Below are 20,413 nucleotides of genomic sequence, written 5' to 3'. Positions count from 1 at the left end.
CAACTGATCAGACCAAGCGCAGACACAAGGTGCTCTGATCCAGACGGGTGGAGTTGGAACAATCTGTCACACAATGTCGAGAGAACGAGACAGAATCAGGAAATTTCGATCAGGGGATGAAAAAAGAAAAAAAACTAAAGAAAATGGAAGAGTTTAATGCCTCTCTGAAAGGCTCGTTTGATAAATTTGTTACAAAAATCACAGATCCGACCGGGTCTCAAGCAGCCGCGGGGCCCTGCGTCGAGGCAGGCCAGATGATGAGGAAGCAGGGGAAGGTATCCAGTATTTTGCTAATTGGAGAGTTAAAATTGCGCATATAGACACCCGATCCGACCTGAAAAACCCCCAAAATTTCGCGCGCACTCGCTACGCTCACGCGCGAGTGCCCCCCCGGCCATTACGCACAGGGCCTCGCAAATCTCCCAGGCGGCTCTGCATCCAACATACCCACACAACCACCATACACTAATTTACACACACCACATCCATCATTGTCTTCTATCTTTATCTGTTATTCTGTGCTTCGCTGACTGTGATTTTAATTTTCTCTGACATAATCAGTCTCAGGTCCCAATTAAGTTTGTTATATCAGAGAAGTGGTTAAGGACAAATTCACCCTCACTTTCACATGTGCATAAGTAAGTAAGTAAGTAAGTAAGTAAGTGAGTAAGTAAGTAAGTAAGTAAGTAAGTAAGTAAGTAAGTAAGTAAGTAAGTAAGTAAGTAAGTAAGTAAGTAAGTAAGTAAGTAAGTAAGTAAGTAAGTAAGTAAGTAAGTAAAGGTTATTTATACAGCACCTTTCACATACAAAGGGAATGTCACAAGGTGCCGCACAAAGAACAGACACAATACAATACAAATAAGAAAGCTTACACCTGTTGTAACATTAAATTGCATCTGAAAAAATAATTATTTTTGCCAATCTTGGCACTAACCCACCATATACATGCAGACAGGTTTTTCTATTTATTTGTATTATACAAAGTGGTCTATTTATAATGAAATGCTTGGCTAAAACGTTGCTGACTTGGTTAATAACAATATATTGTATATTACATTCTTCAAGTTAAATTAATTTACTCTGTTCAGTGTATAATAAAGCAAAGTTCTTCCACACTTTCAGGAAAAAATTGTAACAAATGATTTTGCTATAGTTCCTTCCCAGCCTTTATGCTGTTATTGGACAAGTTTAGCTGAATGTCTTTAATCTCTCTGTCTTAGCACGGAAACAGAGCTCTATGTCTAAAAATATTTTATTCTTTTTCGCACAAATAACATGGTGCCAGATTTCCATTGCAATATAGTCTTTGGTCACAGGCCAGAAGTTGTTTTTGTTTCGTCTAAACACCAACGCAACATCAGATATCAGTGGTCTGCCTCCTCCAGGGTAAACTTCCCACTTAAATCATTATGACTCAGTTTTCCTTTTAAATGCAAATGTGAGTGTGTGCGACTGATCACAAGATCATAGTTGGGTTGTTTTTTTAGATGCTTGCAGCTAACCAAGTCTGTGACCTATTTAAACACCTACACACGTACATATGCAGTATCACATCATCACTTGTCACTGATTTGGAGATATCAGTCAATATACTGTCAAAACTAACATGTTATATTTTGTTTTTCAGCTTGTATATAAAATTTTGTTTTACTTTTTCTAAATTAAGAATATATATTATTACTTGAGATACTTTGCAGTTTCTGTAATAATTATTGTGAAACTACTGTTCATTTATTTTGGTATTGCCCTACTGTTAAAGCTCTGCAATCTGAGCCAGGATAAAATTGATGATGGTTTTATTTTATTTTGGAGGGATGTAGTGCTTGTGCTTGTTGCGAAGGATTTGCATAACGACTCTAGTTTTTACTTAATTGATCTCCTTCTCATCATGGCTAAATTTCCTATTCGTAATTTGGCATTTATATAGGTAGAACATTATATTTTATTGCGCTCTTCAGTGAGTTCAAGCAATACATCAAATCTATCATCTATTCTGAAAAGAACAAAAAACAATGAAAACTGTAACTGAAGCCTGACAATAGGCACGTATGTACAGGGTCAGCCGTATCTGGGCCAGTGTCCCTAGGTGTACACATAAAGGACTCGGAGTGGTCAGATCAATAAGAATTTCAGACTGTTTTTTAGGATAGAGAAAAGAACACAGTCTGACCCTGAGTGAGTAGGGATTTGTTTATATCCAACTAGTGACAGAAGTGTTTGAATGTTATTACATGTCCATGACTCAGAAGTGAAAAATATGTCATGTATTATTTTCCACATTAAGTTCCACATAATACGAAATGACTGCATGCATAAAGATGCCATTAGGTGGAATTAAAATAAGGGAAATAAATCAATGGAAAACCTGAAGAATAAAAAACAAATGGGATACAAACATATGTAATGAAAGAAAACATAACCATATACATTGAATTTTAAATTAAAGAAACTGAGGAACCAGTACATCCAGTACAACCAGTAAATCCAAACAAATATATTAATTTATTTCACATATTATGCATTATAATTCCCCAGTATTTTTAACTTGATTCTACTTTCTGACCATTTATTCCTGTGATCTGTGATCACCTGATGACCCCTCGAGGTGTATCCATCTTCTCTAGCAGTGACATCTGAAATAAGGCCCCAGGCGCCCACAACATTGAGGAGGTTGAATCAGGTATAGCAACAGGATGGGATGGGTTCATTCTGGTAGAATTTGGTTAGTAAAAAATAAGGTTTGGTAAAAACAAAAAAAATACAAAAAAGTAAGACAAGAGTCTTAAGAGTGTGAGGGGGCAGTAGCTCAGAGCGGGTCGTCCAATGATCGGAAGGTCGGCGGTTCGAATCCCGCTCCGTCCCAGTTGCTGTCGTAGTGTCCTTGGGCAAGACACCTTACCCACCTTGTCCCGTGTGAATGTGCTTGAATGTGTATGAATGTTTGGTGGTGGTCGGAGGCAGGGGTGTAGCACCAAATTCTGGGCCCTGTACACTCTCAATGTCAGTGGGCCCCTATCCATGCCCGCGAGGCGCGTGAGAGAGGCCTACTTGTGCTCAAATACCTAAAACATTAGGGTACATCTGGCTGCAATAAGTTGCAGAGGCAAAAATGTTTTAAGCCATTTTTCAGCCAGATTGAGAAGAATAGCTAATTGTTTTTCTATGTTCTCACCACCCATCTCTTTCTCTCTCTATTTATCTATCTGTGGCAAAAATCTGAATCACAATCATTTTTGATTGATAGTGAGATCACAGTTATTTAACATGATTATTCATTGGCTTTGGTAATATCATGAATTTATTGAACATTGACAATAGCTTTTAAGCACAGCACTGCACGGCAATGCTAAGGCTTTTTACCAGACAAAAATAATAAATTGCGTTATTGCTCAATTAATATATTATTATACTAGTGTGCACTTGAGCCTACAGTGATATTGGTATGTTATTTACATGTTGATATATGCAGCAGCAATATTGCTAGATGGATCATTCATTAAATCTCAGCACGGAGTTTCATTTTATTTTCTGTAATGCAAAAATGTCATACATTCTGGATTCATCACAAATCAACTGAAATATTGCAAGCCTTTTATTATTTTAATATTGCTGATCATGGCTTACAGCTTAAGAAAACTCAAATATCCTATCTCAAAAAATTCTGGGAATCTTAATCTTAAACTGTACGCCATAATCAGCAATATTAAAATAATAAAAGGCTTGCAATATTTCAGTTGATTTGTAATGAATCCAGAATGTATGACATTTTTGTTTTTTTAATTGCATTACAGAAAATAAAGGACTTTATCACAATATTCAAATTTTCTGAGACAGTCTTGTAAACTTGCTGGCGTGGTTGTGTTTGAACCACTTCTGAATATCCATCGTTACTTTGTGTTAATGGAGCAGCAGAGCAGCGTCTTGCAGATCAGTGACGTCCTGCTGATTTATGGTTCCGCGTTGCACCAACGCAGAACTTGCGGCGTAGGATACGCGGCGACGCGAACGTACGTTGCGCGTCACCGCCGTCGATTTAACGCGGAACCATAAATGAGGCTTAACGCGCACGCATTTCTCAGTTTTCTTTTTGTCTTTATAACTGAGCACGCAAACACATAAACTGAGGGTGCAATGCATGCTTATGCACCCTAGTAGAACCGGGCCTGTATAAGCAGCAGCTGTCTGGAGTGGACTATGTTAACTTTAATTGGACTTTGCATGACAAGCTAACTTGGTTCACCTTTGGGAAAGAAAGCAGTCAGCAGCTCCTTCCCCTCGTTCTGCCATCTTTCTTTTTGTTTCCTCTATTTCTTTTTCTGATAGCCCGATTTATGTTTTTTGGGCAGCATGATGTCCTGCACACAGGTCTCTGATCTGGGCGCACTGTCTGACCCATACCTGTTGCCGGTCGCTGTTGGGCGGACTAAACCATTTTGCATAGGGGGGGCCCAGAATGTCTAATATGTTGGGAGAACTGTGACATTAAGTTCATTCTCTCATTTGATGTTATCAATATATTTGAAATAAATTATGACACCAATTAATTGGAGGGCCCAATTCATTCGAAATAAAAACATCACAAAAAAAAAAAAAAAAAAAAATCCGGATTTTCATGGGCCCCTCTCTCTACTCGGGCCCTGGGTAGTCAGGTCCACTTTTCCCCCCACTACCACGCCCATGGTCGGAGGGGCCGTTTGGCGCGATATGGCAGCCACGCTTCCGTCAGTCTGCCCCAGGGCAGCTGTGGCTACAAAATGTAGCTTACCACCACCGGAGAGAATGTGTATGAATGAATAATGGTCTAAGTGTAGCACTTTGAGATTAATTTGAATGTAAAGTGTGTTACAAGTTCATTATTGTTTAGTTCATCAAACATCAGGGCTATCCCTCCTTGTATTAAACTTTTAATACACTTCTGTGTTGTTTATTTAAAACAAAACTATGTATGATTGAACTATATTATGATTTCTTCAGTTATTAATATGCTGTTTAAATGACAAATCCTGATCAAAAATTATACCAAGTTTTGCACAGTATTACTGGAAGCCATCCCTTCCAAAGGTGTTTGGGACCAAAAAGGTACCCTCTGTTTTATCAGAAGTTAGCAGTAAAAGGTTAGTGGACATCCGGTCCTTAATTTCCTTAATACATGCCTGAAGTTTGGCTAACAGGTCTGTCTTATCTGTCTTCATAGACAAATAGAGCTGTGTATCATCAGTATAGCAAAACAATTGATTCCATGACTCTGGGTAAACCTTCCCAAGGGCTGCGTGTATAAACTGAACAAGATTGACCCTAGCACTGAACCCCTGCGGGACCATAGCAGACCATTGTCTGTTCTGAAGAAATAATTTAAACCAACCTAGAGCTGTCTTTAATCGCAACAGCATGCTCTAACCTGATAAGTAGATAAGACAGTAAAATGCTGTCAGCTACAGTGTCAAAAGCAACATTGAGGTCCAGTAGAACCAGTATGGACACTAGTCCCTTATCTGAGGCTATAAATGTCATCAGTGATTCTAACCAGTGCTGTTTCTGTACCATGATGCATTCTGAACCCTGAACTGAAAAACTGAAAAACTTCAAGTAGGTCATTTCTCTCACATATTCGGCTAGAATTTTAGATATAAATGGAAGGTTAGAAATTAGTCTATACTTTGCTAAAATGTCTTGGTCATGAGAGGGTTTTTTGAATATAGGTTCAACTACTGCGACTGACATTCTATGGCATATTGGCCAAAAAGTTTTTTTGAAGTCAGTAAAATTCCATACAATTAGGGCTCACGATTTACTCCTAGAATCCTAGAATCAAGTATTACTCACCTTTTCTACAGTGGTGGAATAATAATAAGTAACTAGATTCTAAGGAGGTTGGGAGGTCAATAATCACAGGATCTGCAAACACAGCAAAAGAATTTGAGACAACCAACTTCAGTTTTTCATCTTTTATTTGATTATTACTTTGTTTGGCATGAAAAGTACTTGATTATAAACGCAGAATATGTTGATATAATGGTTAAGCAATAAAGTCAACATTCAGTATTCAAAACCTTTGTCCACTAATTTGATGTTTCCCTGGAATGATGAGTCCTCCCTGCTGGGACACGCCCTGCATGCTGAGAAATTACAGTCTGTCTGGAAAGCCAAAGAGGTTGCATTTCTTTGTAGCACAATCCAGGGAAAAATGAGTCTCTGTAATGAAAGATCTTGTCTGCAGTCTCATTTAGTTCTTAACTGTTTAACATAGATTCAAATTTTTTATTCTCAACATAAATCAACTGTGTCTATAAATGTGGCATTGGTTTGACCTTTTTGAAAATAAAATTCTTTTGACAGCAAAATACAACGAAGATGATGCCTTTGTATTGATATGTTCAGTATCTATCATGTCATAAAAGGCATTATTATCAACTCTGAAAACTGAAAAAACTGAAAAAAAAGACTTTAATATCCTAATGTTTATCTTGCGTGTTTCTGTTGTCGTACTTGTGTCAGCTGTATGAAATGCTGGTGGTGTTTCAATTTCTCAATTGTGAGGGCATTTACAAATGGCTCTTGTAATGAATGGCTCTGTGAAGGAAACAAAACATGACTTTTGGATTCCTGGCCAAATATCTGCATGTGACAAGTACAGAGTTCACTTCATCAGGGACTAAACCCGAGACAAAGAAAGTTGATTCTGGATGTCTCGACAAGCTGACTGGAACATTTTAAAATCATGTTTTTCATAACCAGCAAAGATCAATCACATTTACATTTTTTAAATTTAAGGATGAAGTCATATCTTTTAGCTTAAAATGTATAAGTAACATCACCGACTGTAGGGAAATAATTTCCACTATTAATCTCGGTTATTTTTTCAGTACAAATATGTAAACTGAACATCGAGCGAAGGAAACTTTTTTTTTTTTAAGTAGATCTAATTTGCTGTTACTTGTATAAACCTAATTATTTCACTGCTTATGGTCATTAAACATTCTTACACTTATGAGGAAAGAAAAACTTGATGCAAAAATACAATTTACATTTTACTCAGAATAATATAACGTACACAGTTACCAATACTGAACAATAAACAAGGCTGAAAAGAATTAACATAATTTTCAGTAAGTTTTTGTTGTGTTCATTGATTGATTATTTTAGTCTTCACCCAATGTTATCAGGGTATGTGGCTGACCACCGTCTTCAGTTTTGATGAATTTAGGTAAGATTCGTTGAATCCATCGAGAAGTCTCACTGTAGCAGATGTGTTTTCCAGTAGTAGTCTCGACTCTGCACCACACCCACACAAAAAACATATTTATTCACATTGTAATCTTTAGTGACATGTGTGAAACATAATCATATCTGTCTCTAATAGCAAAATGATGGATGAAAAAACATGTATAAGTGCTACTACTTATATACTCTGCCAGCAGGTCATTGGACACTTATCTTCCCATTCTTAAATTAATCACAAGTTACATTAAAAAGGAAAAAAGAAAACAGTGCAAATGAAGTACCAACTCACATGAATGCTTTCCGTGGGCAAGAGTTGTGGGTCCTCTTTATTCCAGCCACAAGTCTTATTGGCAGACGGCGATCTTGAACATTGAAGCAGCACAGTGAACCAATCATCTGTCCAGCTGTAGGAGCAGTAAAAGAAAGAAATGAATTATCAACATGAAAGCGGGGAGAATATAAACAAAAAATTGTCAATGAGCAGACATCTGCTATGAATGGCATTACAGCAGTAGATGGAGAGCAGCAGCAGCAGCCCCAGAGTCAAGCACAAACTCCTCATGGTGCTCTCTCAGTAAAGTTTTTCTTCTATGACTGTAACTTGATCCTGTATCTTATATAAATCCTGCTCAAAGTAATTTGTGATGTCAGTTTCTCCTTTCATAATTAACCAATCACAATGCGGAAATCCTCTGACTGTGGAAATACAGCCAAACTCCACCAAAAAAAAGAAGAGAGAGAGAGTTAGAAGAAAAACAAAACTGAACAGCTGGTACTTAGAAAAAGTAAATACTTCATCTCATAATTTATCTTATCTGCATCTCAAGGGGAAAGGGAAGTATGTCGAAAGATTGTGTAGAGAAATCTAGTTGAAGTAGATCTAGTACAACGAACTAAAAACAGAATACTAAAGAGTCTGTTGGAATTTCTTTGTTTTAATATATTGTTACTTAAAGTAAGTAAAGTAAAGTTTTAAAAGTTACTTAAAGAACTAATCTTTCTTACATACAGTTTTAAAACCAGTTACAGTTCCTTTCCAACCTAATCTACCGTAAGCTTCCCTGATGTACTCATAGCGTATAGATATGACGGTATTGCAGATTTTCTCATTTAGGTGTAAAATAGGTGGTTTATTACGTGAAAATACCAAATTATTCCTTCCTGTACAGTTTCATAAATACATGAGTGTATTGGGAAAGTGGGATGTTTATTAAACTCCTGGGGTTTCTGTGTAAGGGAAAAGTATGTTGAAAGCATAGCTTTTTGAGCCTTGTTGGGAAATAGGCTGTGTGGGTCTGGTTCTGTTTTGCTTAGGGAAGTTAAAACCTGATCCAATCCTGATTGCGACACAAAACTCAGGGTTTTTGTTTTGCGTTTAAACTTCCTGCATCTGTTTCAATTTTTGAAATTAATATTTTTTACAATCTATCACAGGTAGTAGCTCTACAAATGGACCCAATGGAACATAAAGCATTAAGATTTATTATTTCTTGAAGCTCAAAAAAGTGGTGGTGAATTTTAAAAATACAGACACATACACACACGTTTGGTTCTACAATGTTTTAAGCCCATTTTGTCAGATGTGTCATTCTCAAAACTTTTACCCATGGGTGTATAATGATGTAAACCAAAACTGGTGGAATCAGTATTAATTCTGCCTCTTTAAACTCTGAATCCCATGAAGATAGAAATCTCTTACATACGATCAAATTTAGCAGAGAGAGGAATCACTCTGACTGAACGCCTCGAACAATGAACAATTCCTGACTGAACAATGTCCCACCTACTTTACTGTTATGATGCCCTCCAGTGCCTCCCCCTCCGCCCCCGGGACCTGGCAGAACCCACCCCAACAGCTGTGACCTGCACCAGATACTGGCAGAACCACATCTGAGATTGCAATGGACTCGAAAAGAAGAGACTCAGCGAACGCATCGGTTGTTAGTTGTAGATTAATTGTGTCACTTCATCAAACAGATCAGTGTGTTGATGCAAAAGGAGGACTAATAATAACAACAATATTAATAATAACAACAACAACAACCACAACCACAACAACAACAACAGCAACAATATTATTATTATTATTATTATTATTATTAATAATAATAATAATAATAATAATAATAATAATAATAATAATAATACGTTTTTCTACATTTTTATGCGTTTTTTTTAAGCCAGTCTTTTTCAGGGAGGTTCTAGACATGCACCCCCTGGGGGTGTTTCCTTTTTTTTTTTTTTTTGCTAGTGAAAGTCTGTACTGCTTCGCACTGTAGCAATATGGGCCTGCCATTATGTTGGCATGCCCATAATAATAACTCCGCATTTGAAATACTCCCCTCGCAGTCGAATTTTATACTCTGATTAAAACTTTCAATTTATCCTGAACCCCTTGTATTATTTATTATTTAAGTACTAATTTTTCATTCATTCGTTTATTTATTTTTCCCCCATTCTTTCTTTCTTTATTTCTTTATTTATTTTATATCTATTTATTTATGTTCTTCCTTTCCCTTTATGCAATCTCAATTTTATAGGAGGTGGGATTGTTCTCTCAATCTGTTGTTTTAGTTTTTTTTATTGAACAAAATTTATGTTAACAGAAACACACATTTATACAAACTGCTTGTGGAGGAAATACAATATAAAATAAGAAAATAGTACATATTTTGGGAGATATCATGAACAAGAGACATACAAACAAACAATAAGGTAAACATAAATAAAATTAATAACAAAAACAGTAAGGCATTTTAAGGCAAATAGCATCGACATTTTATTTGTTTATTTGTTTATTTAAAAAGGATCCCCATTAGTCTTCACCATGGGAAGACTATTCTTCCTGGGGTCCACACATAGACATACAAAAGAACAATAATACAACTCAAAAAGGGTGAAAAACATTCACTAGAATTCCTGAAATAATAAATTGAAACAAAAATAAAAGATTAAGTAACCAACCAAAACCATCCACATCTTAAGTAACAATATTCGCTACTATCAACAGATCTTTATCCACTTTTGAGCAAAATAGTTTGCAACGACTTTATAATTTTTAATATACCTACACCACTATTTATAGTAGTATAAATATACTATATATAATATACTTATACTACTATACTATATATACACATTTTAGAAAGAGATTAAAATAAAAGATTTGATGTACTTATGTTAACATCTGAGTTTGTCATTGTTCTTGTTAAATAAAGTTAAAAAAAATACATAAACAAAGTAAAAAAAATATAACAAAATAAAAAAACGTGTTCGAAAGGTCGCGCCCTGTGACGTCATTTCCTGTACTTCCGGCTGTGGCGTTTCCGGCTCCAATGTTTACAACCACACAATCTCAGTTTTCAGTCAAAGCGCTGATCTGCCGGTTAATGTAACACATTTATCACCTTGCAGAAAACATGTTCTGTAGTTGCTAGGATTTTCACATCATCGGGGTAAGTTGTGCCTGCAGACTGAATAAATTGGTGTATTTTGCATTCCAGCGTTATTACTCACGAGTTAGCAGGCTCACTGGAGCTAACCCGCTAACGTCATGTTTTTGCATTTAACGCTCGAAACTTTCATGTGTTTGGATTTTGAAAGCTCCTTCACGTTTTTTTTGTGTGTGTATGGTAAGATGAATGAAGAGTGGTGGGACAGTTTTTCAACCTTTAACTAAACAAGTAAATTAACGTCCTGTGGTTTAAAAGCACTTTGATAGTTTATACTGGGTTTATACTGAGAGTACCAGCTCCCCAGGGTTTCAATATAATACATACTTTTAAGTGTGGTTTTTGTTTGTGTATGCGGCAGTGTTCATTATTATATCAGTTATTTCTGAATAATACTGGTTAATGTTACATTTAAATGAGGTCTCCAATAGTTGAATGTTTTATTTTCTTTGTCTGTTAGATCAAATAAATAGTTTATCTCAGAATATATTCCAGCATTGCATCTTATAAACACTCTATGGAGAGACCACACCCCCCACTACACACACACACACACACACACACACACACACACACACACACACACACACACACACACACACACACACACACACACACACACACACACACACACACACAAGGGGAAAAAAAGTATACATAAAAGCTAAATTATCCATCAGTTAATGGCGTGTTTCTTCTCTCAGATGTAAGTCACTTTGGATAAAAGCGTCTAAAGGACAGTAGTAGTAGTAATAGTAGTAATAATAATAATAATAATAATAATAATAATAATAATAATCTATTTATTCGTCAGTATACATGGAAATACACCAACATTTGTCCTCTGCTTTTAACCCATCACTAGTTACACTAGGAGCAGTGTAGTTACAAATCTGTATTTGCAATAAACTCTAGATAAAGTAAGGCAAATTTAAAGAAGAATAATTAAGGGGAAAAAAATCTTATCGTGTGAAAGGTCAAACTCATTTGCTTTTTTACAGGGCCCCATTCACAAGATTGGCTACTTGCAGTCCAGCCACAAAATAAACCATGAAGAAGAGAAGCAGGTACCCAAGGACAACAGAATCTCAGCAGACTGACAGCGTGCAGAAGGCAGGAGACGTAAGTGAGGAGAAGAGGCCATCTCGCAACAGAGGGAGACCCCGAAAGACTGATGCCTGGACCACGGACAGGTTCTGTCATGACAGTGCAGTAACAGACAAGGCTGCTAACTCAGACTTCAGCGTGACAGGCGATGATGCACAGAAGAATCTAGAGAACATATCCAGATCTTCAGGTAAGTGACACAGATTCAGTTGCTGTTCATATATGCAGTTGACTGAAAGGAGAAAGGAGAAGCAAGGTAGGAAGGTCTTTCTAGAGTCACTGGAGGCTCTGGAAATCATGGCATACTTTTTTTTTTTTTTTTTTTAAACAGCTATTTGAGAATGGTGATTGAATCTCACTGATGACTGGTATTATCAATACCACATTTTTTTAAGGTTTATACAATGTCATTGAGTTGAAGGAAAGTAGACTACGGTATGCAGCATCTCTCACCAGTGAAGACACTGCAGATTACCTGCTACAAGTACTCATGAACTCGCCCTGCAAAGAAAAAATCCAAACTGCAGTGCATGTGTGAAAATAACATAATATACAGAAGGAGCTGATTGTCTTTTTTTGAGATTTTTTTTTTAAGTGGCACAAAGGAACTTTTGTCATTTTTTTCAGTTGCTCCCACCCCTCACCCCCATGGACACATACATTTTGGGATGGTATCCAAGATTACTCTTGTTTAGTCTCTTATTCAGTGACTTGTTTGCTCTTCTGTCATTACTTGAGTCTCTGAATCGCTTCTGCCATGGTGTCCACAGTAGCTCAATGCTCTGCCTTCACTATTGCTAATGTTTGTTTGACATATTTTTGTAAGCAAATCTAAAGTTGTTTTGGCTGGTTTTCGCCTTACAACAGATAGACAACACTTCTGCAAAAATAATTTTAAATGATATTGAAGCTTATTTTTTTGCACGAAAAAAAGTATTGTGTGCTGCTTTAAAGCATTGTATTTAAAAGGTACATAATATTATAATGGACATAAATTTCTGGCTGGCAGATTTGTTATTGCCAAACTGTATGAGCCAAGATATGAAGCTGAAATGAAATGCAACAACTCAACAAAGAATCTAGTGAAATGTAAAAATGGCTATTAATAGATGAAAATGAAGTTGAGGAAGAAACAAAAAATAAATATCTGGTGTTCATACAGTCTCTCAAAAGTATTTGTTTGGAATTCATGATGGGAAAGTCAATAAGAACTAAAGATAACCTCCAAAAAATTAAAGCTTGCTATGTCTGACGCAGGTAGAATATCCACTGCCATCTGTCGCCTCTGCCATGGGAAGTTCTCGCCCCGCAGTCTGCGGCACGCCTTCGACAAATGGCCTCAGGATGCCATGGAGATTGTTGGTGAGGCGGATGCTGCCTCCCAATCAGCCCTTCTGTTCCAAACAGACTTCCAGCGCTTGGTGGGGGTCCAGCTGGACCGTGATCCCCAGCTATCGGAGTTTATCTGCAAAAAATGCCACGCAAAGTTCTACAAGTGCCACAGCATCCTGATCCGCTTTCTGCAGAGAGTAAACATCCCACCTGTGGGAAAAGAGAACCTTAAAAGCCGGTGGGTCAGCTAAAAAAAGATTTAACTTTGTGTGAATAAAGAAAGTCCTCATTGACTGAATTAATTATGTTTACTTTACAGAAAGAATGCAACATGTCCAGAAACATCTACGAACTTCAGTTCAAGAAGTAAACATTAATGTTCCTTAGTTATTTTTGCTCACAACAGTCGAATGCTTGCTTTCCTTCTTTACTAATACTTCTGTATTGTTTCAGCACCACCATTCTTCACTTCTGACCCTAAGTGCCTCCACAGTCTGGTGTCCTGGGCGCACCACCATGGAGAGACCTGCCACTCCTGCCCCGACTTGAAGGAGGTGCTGGAGGGCGAGTGCTGGGGCTCCGTTAAGGCTGTGTGGGGTTGCGTAGACGGTCACAGATACATCATGGACACTCGGTGCACTACTTCTTCCTACCCAAGCCCCACAGTGAACTTCAGTAGTGGAGATTTAAGGAGTGGCAATGGTGAAGGACTAATGTCAGAGGAGGAACGGGCACAGGAGGATGAGGACGATGAGGAAGAGCAGCTTGGTGCAAATGGAAAGACCTCAGCAGGTACTGTAAACGCTGTGGTCCACCGACATCGACCAGCAGTCGCCGCACAGACGCAGACCTCAGCGCTGGATGACTGGACTGGCTGCAGTGAAGGTGAGACTGAGCACATCATGAGCTCGTCAGAAGGTGGAAGCAGCATCATCCATGTGGACTTGTCTGTTATGAGTTTACTTCTGGTACAGCTCGGTATTGGGTTGCCATTCAGGAATCTTTGCTTTCTGAGGTAGTGTGCATCATGTGAAGTGAATACTGTAGGTAAAAAAGAGTTAATATCTCGTACAGTTTTATTTCTGGGTCTGACTCTGACCTGCAAGACCTACAAGGATGTGTAGGACTTTGGTTTTGATTAAAAACTGCACAGATCAATTATAGAACAAGCAGGTATAGACGTATGGTTTTGTGTGGACAGAATATAACATGTTTAATTTACATTTGTGGCGACTCTTATTAGATGCCAGCCATAGTAATGCCACTGCTTCATGTTTACAACTCTGGCCACCATATATTCCTGTCCCATCTTGGTCTTAACTTGGGTGACTTTGACAAATTACTCATTTTAACTACATTTTACTTTATTGTTTTGTTGTTGTTCAGGCAGACAGCACACATATATGGACTACGGTACAGCCAACAGAGCTGTGTAATTAATAGATTTTAGTTTTGACTCCCAATGATCCCAACAGCAACATACCCAAGAAAAAAGTTATTTTGACACGTTTTGAAATGATGGATGCAGTTTCAGTTTAATTTGATTGGTTTACACAGTCCAATTGTTGGACTTAAAATGAATGAAAAGAAGTTGACTGAGTTTGCATTAATACAAAAAAAATGTCTGGAGTGTATATCTGTTTTTCAGTTGCAGAAGAATTTTGTATGGAATGTGTTGTTTTTCTTTAATCATAACAATATTTTTTTATTTATAATAATTATGAGGAAAAGACCTGTGACTTAAGTGGAAATATTTTTGTCCTTTTCTGCTAAATATCAGGTTTTCTCAGAAATGGCTCCACTTGAACACTTGAGACACTGAGAAGACAAAACTAAGAAGTAATAGATAAGAAGAAGAAGACTACTTAACTGTTTGTCTCATAATGCATCTGTAGAAGCACCTGACTTGCATAGGTTTATTTTTTTAAGAAGTAATTTTTTTCCCCTCCCCTTCCAGATAATGCCGGTCATGAAGGGACAATTTCTCCAGCTCTGGCCAAGCTGGAGGACAGGACTGCTGACAGTGATCTATCCGACAGGTAAGTCACACACTTTATCCTTTATGCGCTGCTGCTGCTACTGCTGCTGTGAGGGGTGTGAGTATGATGGGTTGGTTGCCCTTGGTGGCGTTGTTGCCGTGGATGTGGGCGCTGTGGTACTGTGGGGGCTTGGGGAGGGTCAGGGTTAACGCGGTCCTTCTCTCCGGGCTCCTACTTGGGCCTCTGCTTATCAGTGATGCAGCATAGGGGAGGTGGGGGCTCTGTGACCGCGGGTCCATCCTGGGCTGGTCCTGGTTATTGTCACAATTACCATAGAAATCACAACTATTCCTATTTGTATGACTAATTATTATTTTTGGCCTTTTTATGTATCTGTGTGCAGGCATTATAGGTTAATCTATAAAAGAACTTGCATAATTTAATAAAACTGCTGTTCAATTACCTCAGATATGTAGTGATTGTCTGTACTGCAGCAGTAGACAATGAAGTGAAAACACTGAAGGACAGTTGCTCGTAGTTAACTTTAATTCCTCCTTGTCTTGTGGTTCATTCTGTCTTTTTTCTTTTTTTAAAACCAAAAACTTTTAGTTCAGCTTTTGCAGCTTTGGGTTCTTCTCAGCAGAGGTTTAAAGTGTGATTGATTTAAAAACACATGTAGAATAACCATAAACGTGTGTGTGTTCAGGGTCATCTCTGAGGATGAGGAGAGTAGAAAAGGAAGCCTATCAGACGAAGAGCTGTTTAAGCAGGACAAGAGGTGGGTGGAGAAGCTGTCTCCTGAAAGTGGTTGCAGGTCTAAAATAAAGTTTGGGTGAACTCAGAAGTACCTCATCTACTCCGATCACATGGTGTCAAAGGCTGCGATGGAAGGATGTGGTGGTCATTACAGATCAATGTTTAAATTTAACAACACAACCTGATGTGGATTTAATTTGAGTGTTTGAGATTTAAATCTGCTCAAATGCAAATCAGTGAACGACATAATTGATCTGTATTAAGTTTTTGTGATTCATTCTTCATTGGTTTGTGTGTTTTTTTTTTTTTTTCTCTGCCGTACTGACTGGATCATCTACTTTTCCTCCTAGAGGTCGCAGGGTGAACCTTCCCAACAAGAGAAGACAAAGCCCCAAGTCACAAGAGGAGCCTAAAATCAGAAAGAAACCTGGACCCAAACCAGGCTGGAAAAACAAGTTCAAGCCGAAAGGGTGAGTATTAGATGGACGTTTACACATGAGGCCTTAATTTCTTCTAATACACAACCTCATCAGTACACCCGTATTGTAAATACTTACATGCATAGTTTAGCTGACAAACTGTTTATTTTCCAGCTAACTGATGTGTGTTTGTTTGGAAAAGATGAACAAACTACTTGTCTTCTTTTTTTTTTTTTAAGAGAGGAGCTTCCCAACATCTACAAGTGTCCATATCAGGGCTGTACAGCAGTCTACAGAGCTCCCGATGGTTTGAAGGTCAGGATTTACTATTTAACTTTTATAAACTGGTTTAATGTCTTATCTGAATAAGCATATTGGTTACTCTTACGTTAAAGTACCATCATTCTCACTGGATCAGACCCAGTAACAGTTCTGTATCATTGTCAATCGATTAGTGATGCATCTTGAGAGAGGAGAAAGTTGTTTTCTTACCAAATATTGCAGCAGCCGGCATTTCTTATTGTAAACACATAACGATACAGAAGTGTCTTTTTCATTGCTGTACCAGGCGAAACCTAATGAACGAGGACTCTTAAATGAAGAGCATGGAAAGACCCTTTTATTGCTGCAACCAGACCACTCTGTGTAATGCCATGCTTTGTTTTTGTGGGATGGTTTTTAGAAGCACATCAAAGAGCATCATGAGGACATGAGGGAGCGGCCGTGTCCTCACCCAGGCTGCAACAAGGTTTTCATGATCGATCGCTACCTGCAGCGACACATAAAGCTCATCCACACAGGTGAGGCTCACACAGAGAGGCTGGTTTGTTATTTCACTTAGTCACCTCAGTAATCCTGGATAACTAGTATCACAGAGTTGGATTATTCACTGCCTCTATTAATTTATGGTTTATATACAGATATAAGATGTAGGCCAAGTTAGCATGAACTATGACAAGAAGATCTAGGTTAACCTAGTGATGGTGTCCACTGAGGTTGGGATTGTTTCCATAAACCTCACCATATTTATTTAAGCAGAAAGCAGAGCCATTTCAAATTGGGCATATTTTCTGTATATTTATTCTCCAAATCCAGTGAGGCATTTTCATATTTTAAGCATTTTTTTCATCTGAAAAAGAGGGTGTGCTTCCTGGTCTTGCCTGTGCTACAACCAACATGGTTAAAGGCATGTTAATATAATTGAATTTTGGTTTTCTTCTAACATTTCCTGCATTTATGTAGCTGTAAAGGTTAAATGCATTTAATTCCTCTAAGTTTAAATGTCCTCTTTGGATAGGCTTGTCACGTTAGATATACATATTCAGGATTAAAACAAGGTGGCACCAGAAGCAGGGTGTCAGCTTTCATTTTGCCGTGTCGTGATGTTTGTTATGTCTGTGTGTTTCCAGAGGAGAGGAACTACATTTGTGACCAGTGCGGTCAAACCTTCAAACAGAGGAAACACCTGTCAGTCCACCAGATGCGACATTCAGGAGCAAAGCCACTCCAGTAATTCTCCAATATGCAGCTTTGACACATCTGTAGCTCAAGAGCCGTAGTTCAACATGTGTTGAATTTCTATTGATTATTATGTAAAACTGATAAAAGCATCAAATAATGTGTTATCTGTTCTGACATGTCGATGTGTTAAGTTGACAAAAAAGCCACAAGACATTTTTAGTTTTTATCCAGCTATTATCTATGGATAAGGAACGCATGTTTAACGCACGCTGGGCATTTCACAAATACGACCAGCGGTCTCCCTCTGCCACTCCTGCTGTTGAACCCAAATAACTTCTTTTTGAGGTTCTTCAGTTTGTTAATGACCCAAGTTTTGTGTCTTGCAAAGCTGCGGTCTGTCATTTTAGTAGGCGGTTGCAGATCATGGTTCTGTAAAATGCAGATTTATGACGTCCACGGCTCTGAGGGTGAGGAGTTTGCAGACTTCTTCGTTTTGCCATCAGCAAATCCCACCCGCAACGCGCCACCCTGCGCCAGTCCTGTTTACATTAGTCCTGAGCCATGATTAAGTGGCAAGTTATTGGCAGGGCCAGCTTTGGAACGCCACACTGTGGCAGTTAATGTAAAAGGGACAGGCGACGGAAGTGGCATTGCTACACAGAGTGGCTTTAAGATAAACACTGCACTAGATAATTTAACAGCAGGCATATTCTGCAGCAAAAACAGGAAACATACTTCTGTTTTTTTTTGCCCCCCTTCAGATGTGAGGTTTGTGGATTCCAGTGTCGCCAGCGAGCATCGCTAAAATACCACATGACCAAACACAAGGCTGAGGCGGACCTGGAGTTTGAGTGTCTGAGGTGCAGGAAGCGGTTCGAGAAGGCCCACAACCTGAACGTCCACATGTCCATGGTCCACCCGCTGATTCAGGCCGAGGCTCAGAGGGACAGCAGCCAGCAGCCGTACGAAGACCTGCACACCATCACACTGACTGGAGAAGTGGTCCAACATGACCAAGACAGATGACATCAGCGAGATCAGGATCAGCTCTCCTGCAGATGTGCAAATGCTGCCATGCAGGAACTGGTCCAGATCTCCAGAATGGCTCCAGGGTCTCACACAAAACACCACCATGGTACCGCAGTGCATTTCACTGGAGAGTGACTGAATGTGCCCTTCGAGACATTACCACAAACTGACTTTCATTCCAAACTTAATTATTTTTGTTAGTATATTTTCTGACTGAGCTTTAAACAAAGTTAAGTACATTTCCCTTGGTTTTAAAGCTTACAAATGCTGCAGAGGATGACCGATCAACCGAAGTGAGGCCTTTTTTTGCCAGAAAGTCAATTGGAATCTGTATTTTTAGGAAGAAATGCCGTTAAACTGTTTCACACTGACAAACCTATAAAGAAAGTTTTAAAGGGGACCTATTCTGGCATCTAATACCTATTTTAAACAGGCCTTGAATGTCTTAAAAACAAGCTTTTGATTGTTTTTGCTAAATAAATTAAAAATTCAGCCTCTGATCCATGTCTTTATCATCCCATTCTCTAACCTCATTATCAATGCAGGATTCTGAGTGGGCGTGACGGCTATGATAATGAGGCACTGTGCTGATTGGCTGCCTGAATGACGCGATACACCGCTACGAAAAAATGGCAGGAGCTCCGGCCGGTGGAGTTAGTTGTGGGCGTGGTTTCACGCATCGGAGGCCGACCTATGTAAATCGCGCCCGTCGTTACGTAACGACAGGAGCAGAATCTGAACGGCTCGTAGAAGCCACATCACACTGGATGGCTCATCCGGGCGGCTGTACAGACACTGCAGAATCTGGTCGCTTTCCTCCTTCTCTGAGTTGGCAGGCTGAGGGGAGACCACTTTATATATGTTAACGCAAAAAAAAAACATGTTTTTCATAATAGGTCCCCTTTAAGCAAATATTTTCTCTTGTATGCAAGTTGCAGACCTGAAGATTTGATTGTTTAGAAACACAAAAACTGAGACTTGTTGAACAATTATACTGGGAAATATGCATAGAATTTTGTTTTCAGTCAAAAGTTAATGTTTTTTTTTTTCCTCGACAAAATCAAAATACAGCAGGCTCACGTCTAGGTCTGTACTCGCATATTATTCTTTTACATGTTATAAAAGCTCTGCAGGAAACCTGGCTGCAACAGGTTTCTTCTTCTGGACTCTTATGTTGGAACATATTGTTTGCTTCATCTCATAAAACTGTTTCAGCATTTGTAACATTGTGCAAAAGAGGTAAAAAAAAAAAAAGGCACACATTTTGTCCCCACTTGAAAAAAGTATTTACAGGAAAGCATAATAAATCAGAGCCAGCAGATGGATAAACAGAGCTAAAAATAGAACATTCACCATAAACCTATCAAAAAATGGTTTGATGTTATGAAATTAGAAGACAAAAACACAGATGATGCCTTGATTTGACGAATGGCAGCCTTAAACCCTCAGCAGAGAAAAACTGGTTTGTTGAGGTCTCAGTGGCGCCATAAATGTACCACATACATGACATGAATAGTCATTAACCTGCATTAAAAACTGGAACTTACAGGAATGCAGCTGTAATACCTATAATTAAATATTCATATTGCCTCATACATTTCAAGTACTTGTACATACTGCAGACAGCTGTGCCAAATGATCTCCATAAGGATGCAGT

The 20,413-nt window shown here is 38.4% G+C and overlaps 1 protein-coding gene and 1 long non-coding RNA gene across 3 annotated transcripts; one reads left to right on the top strand and one right to left on the bottom strand.

Moving 5' to 3' along the window:
• Window positions 1–5,930: 5,930 nt before the first annotated feature.
• Window positions 5,931–7,840, bottom strand: LOC133444662 (uncharacterized). Its single transcript, XR_009782728.1, has 3 exons — window positions 7,729–7,840; window positions 7,511–7,625; window positions 5,931–7,272 (listed from the first exon to the last, which is right to left on the bottom strand). It is a non-coding gene; the product is annotated as an uncharacterized LOC133444662 (long non-coding RNA).
• Window positions 7,841–10,549: 2,709 nt separating this feature from the next.
• Window positions 10,550–19,248, top strand: znf276 (zinc finger protein 276). Of its 2 annotated transcripts, XM_061721280.1 has the most exons (12): window positions 10,550–10,676; window positions 11,675–11,970; window positions 13,038–13,350; window positions 13,432–13,478; window positions 13,566–13,997; window positions 15,070–15,151; window positions 15,798–15,869; window positions 16,198–16,317; window positions 16,506–16,581; window positions 16,949–17,066; window positions 17,676–17,775; window positions 18,489–19,248. In XM_061721280.1, exons 2-12 carry the CDS (start codon window positions 11,724–11,726, stop codon window positions 18,751–18,753), a joined length of 1,872 nt encoding a protein of 623 aa, XP_061577264.1. In that variant the 5' UTR covers window positions 10,550–10,676; window positions 11,675–11,723; the 3' UTR covers window positions 18,754–19,248. The 2 variants fall into 2 exon arrangements, with proteins under 2 accessions (XP_061577264.1, XP_061577265.1); XM_061721281.1 differs by lacking the exon at window positions 15,798–15,869.
• The last annotated feature ends 1,165 nt before the right edge of the window (window positions 19,249–20,413 follow it).

Source organism: Cololabis saira, chromosome 5 (assembly GCF_033807715.1).
Source record: "Cololabis saira isolate AMF1-May2022 chromosome 5, fColSai1.1, whole genome shotgun sequence".
Lineage (NCBI taxonomy): Eukaryota > Metazoa > Chordata > Actinopteri > Beloniformes > Belonidae > Cololabis > Cololabis saira.
The sequence above is the reverse complement of the archived record's forward strand: the minus strand, read 5'-3'. Positions and strand labels throughout refer to the sequence as shown.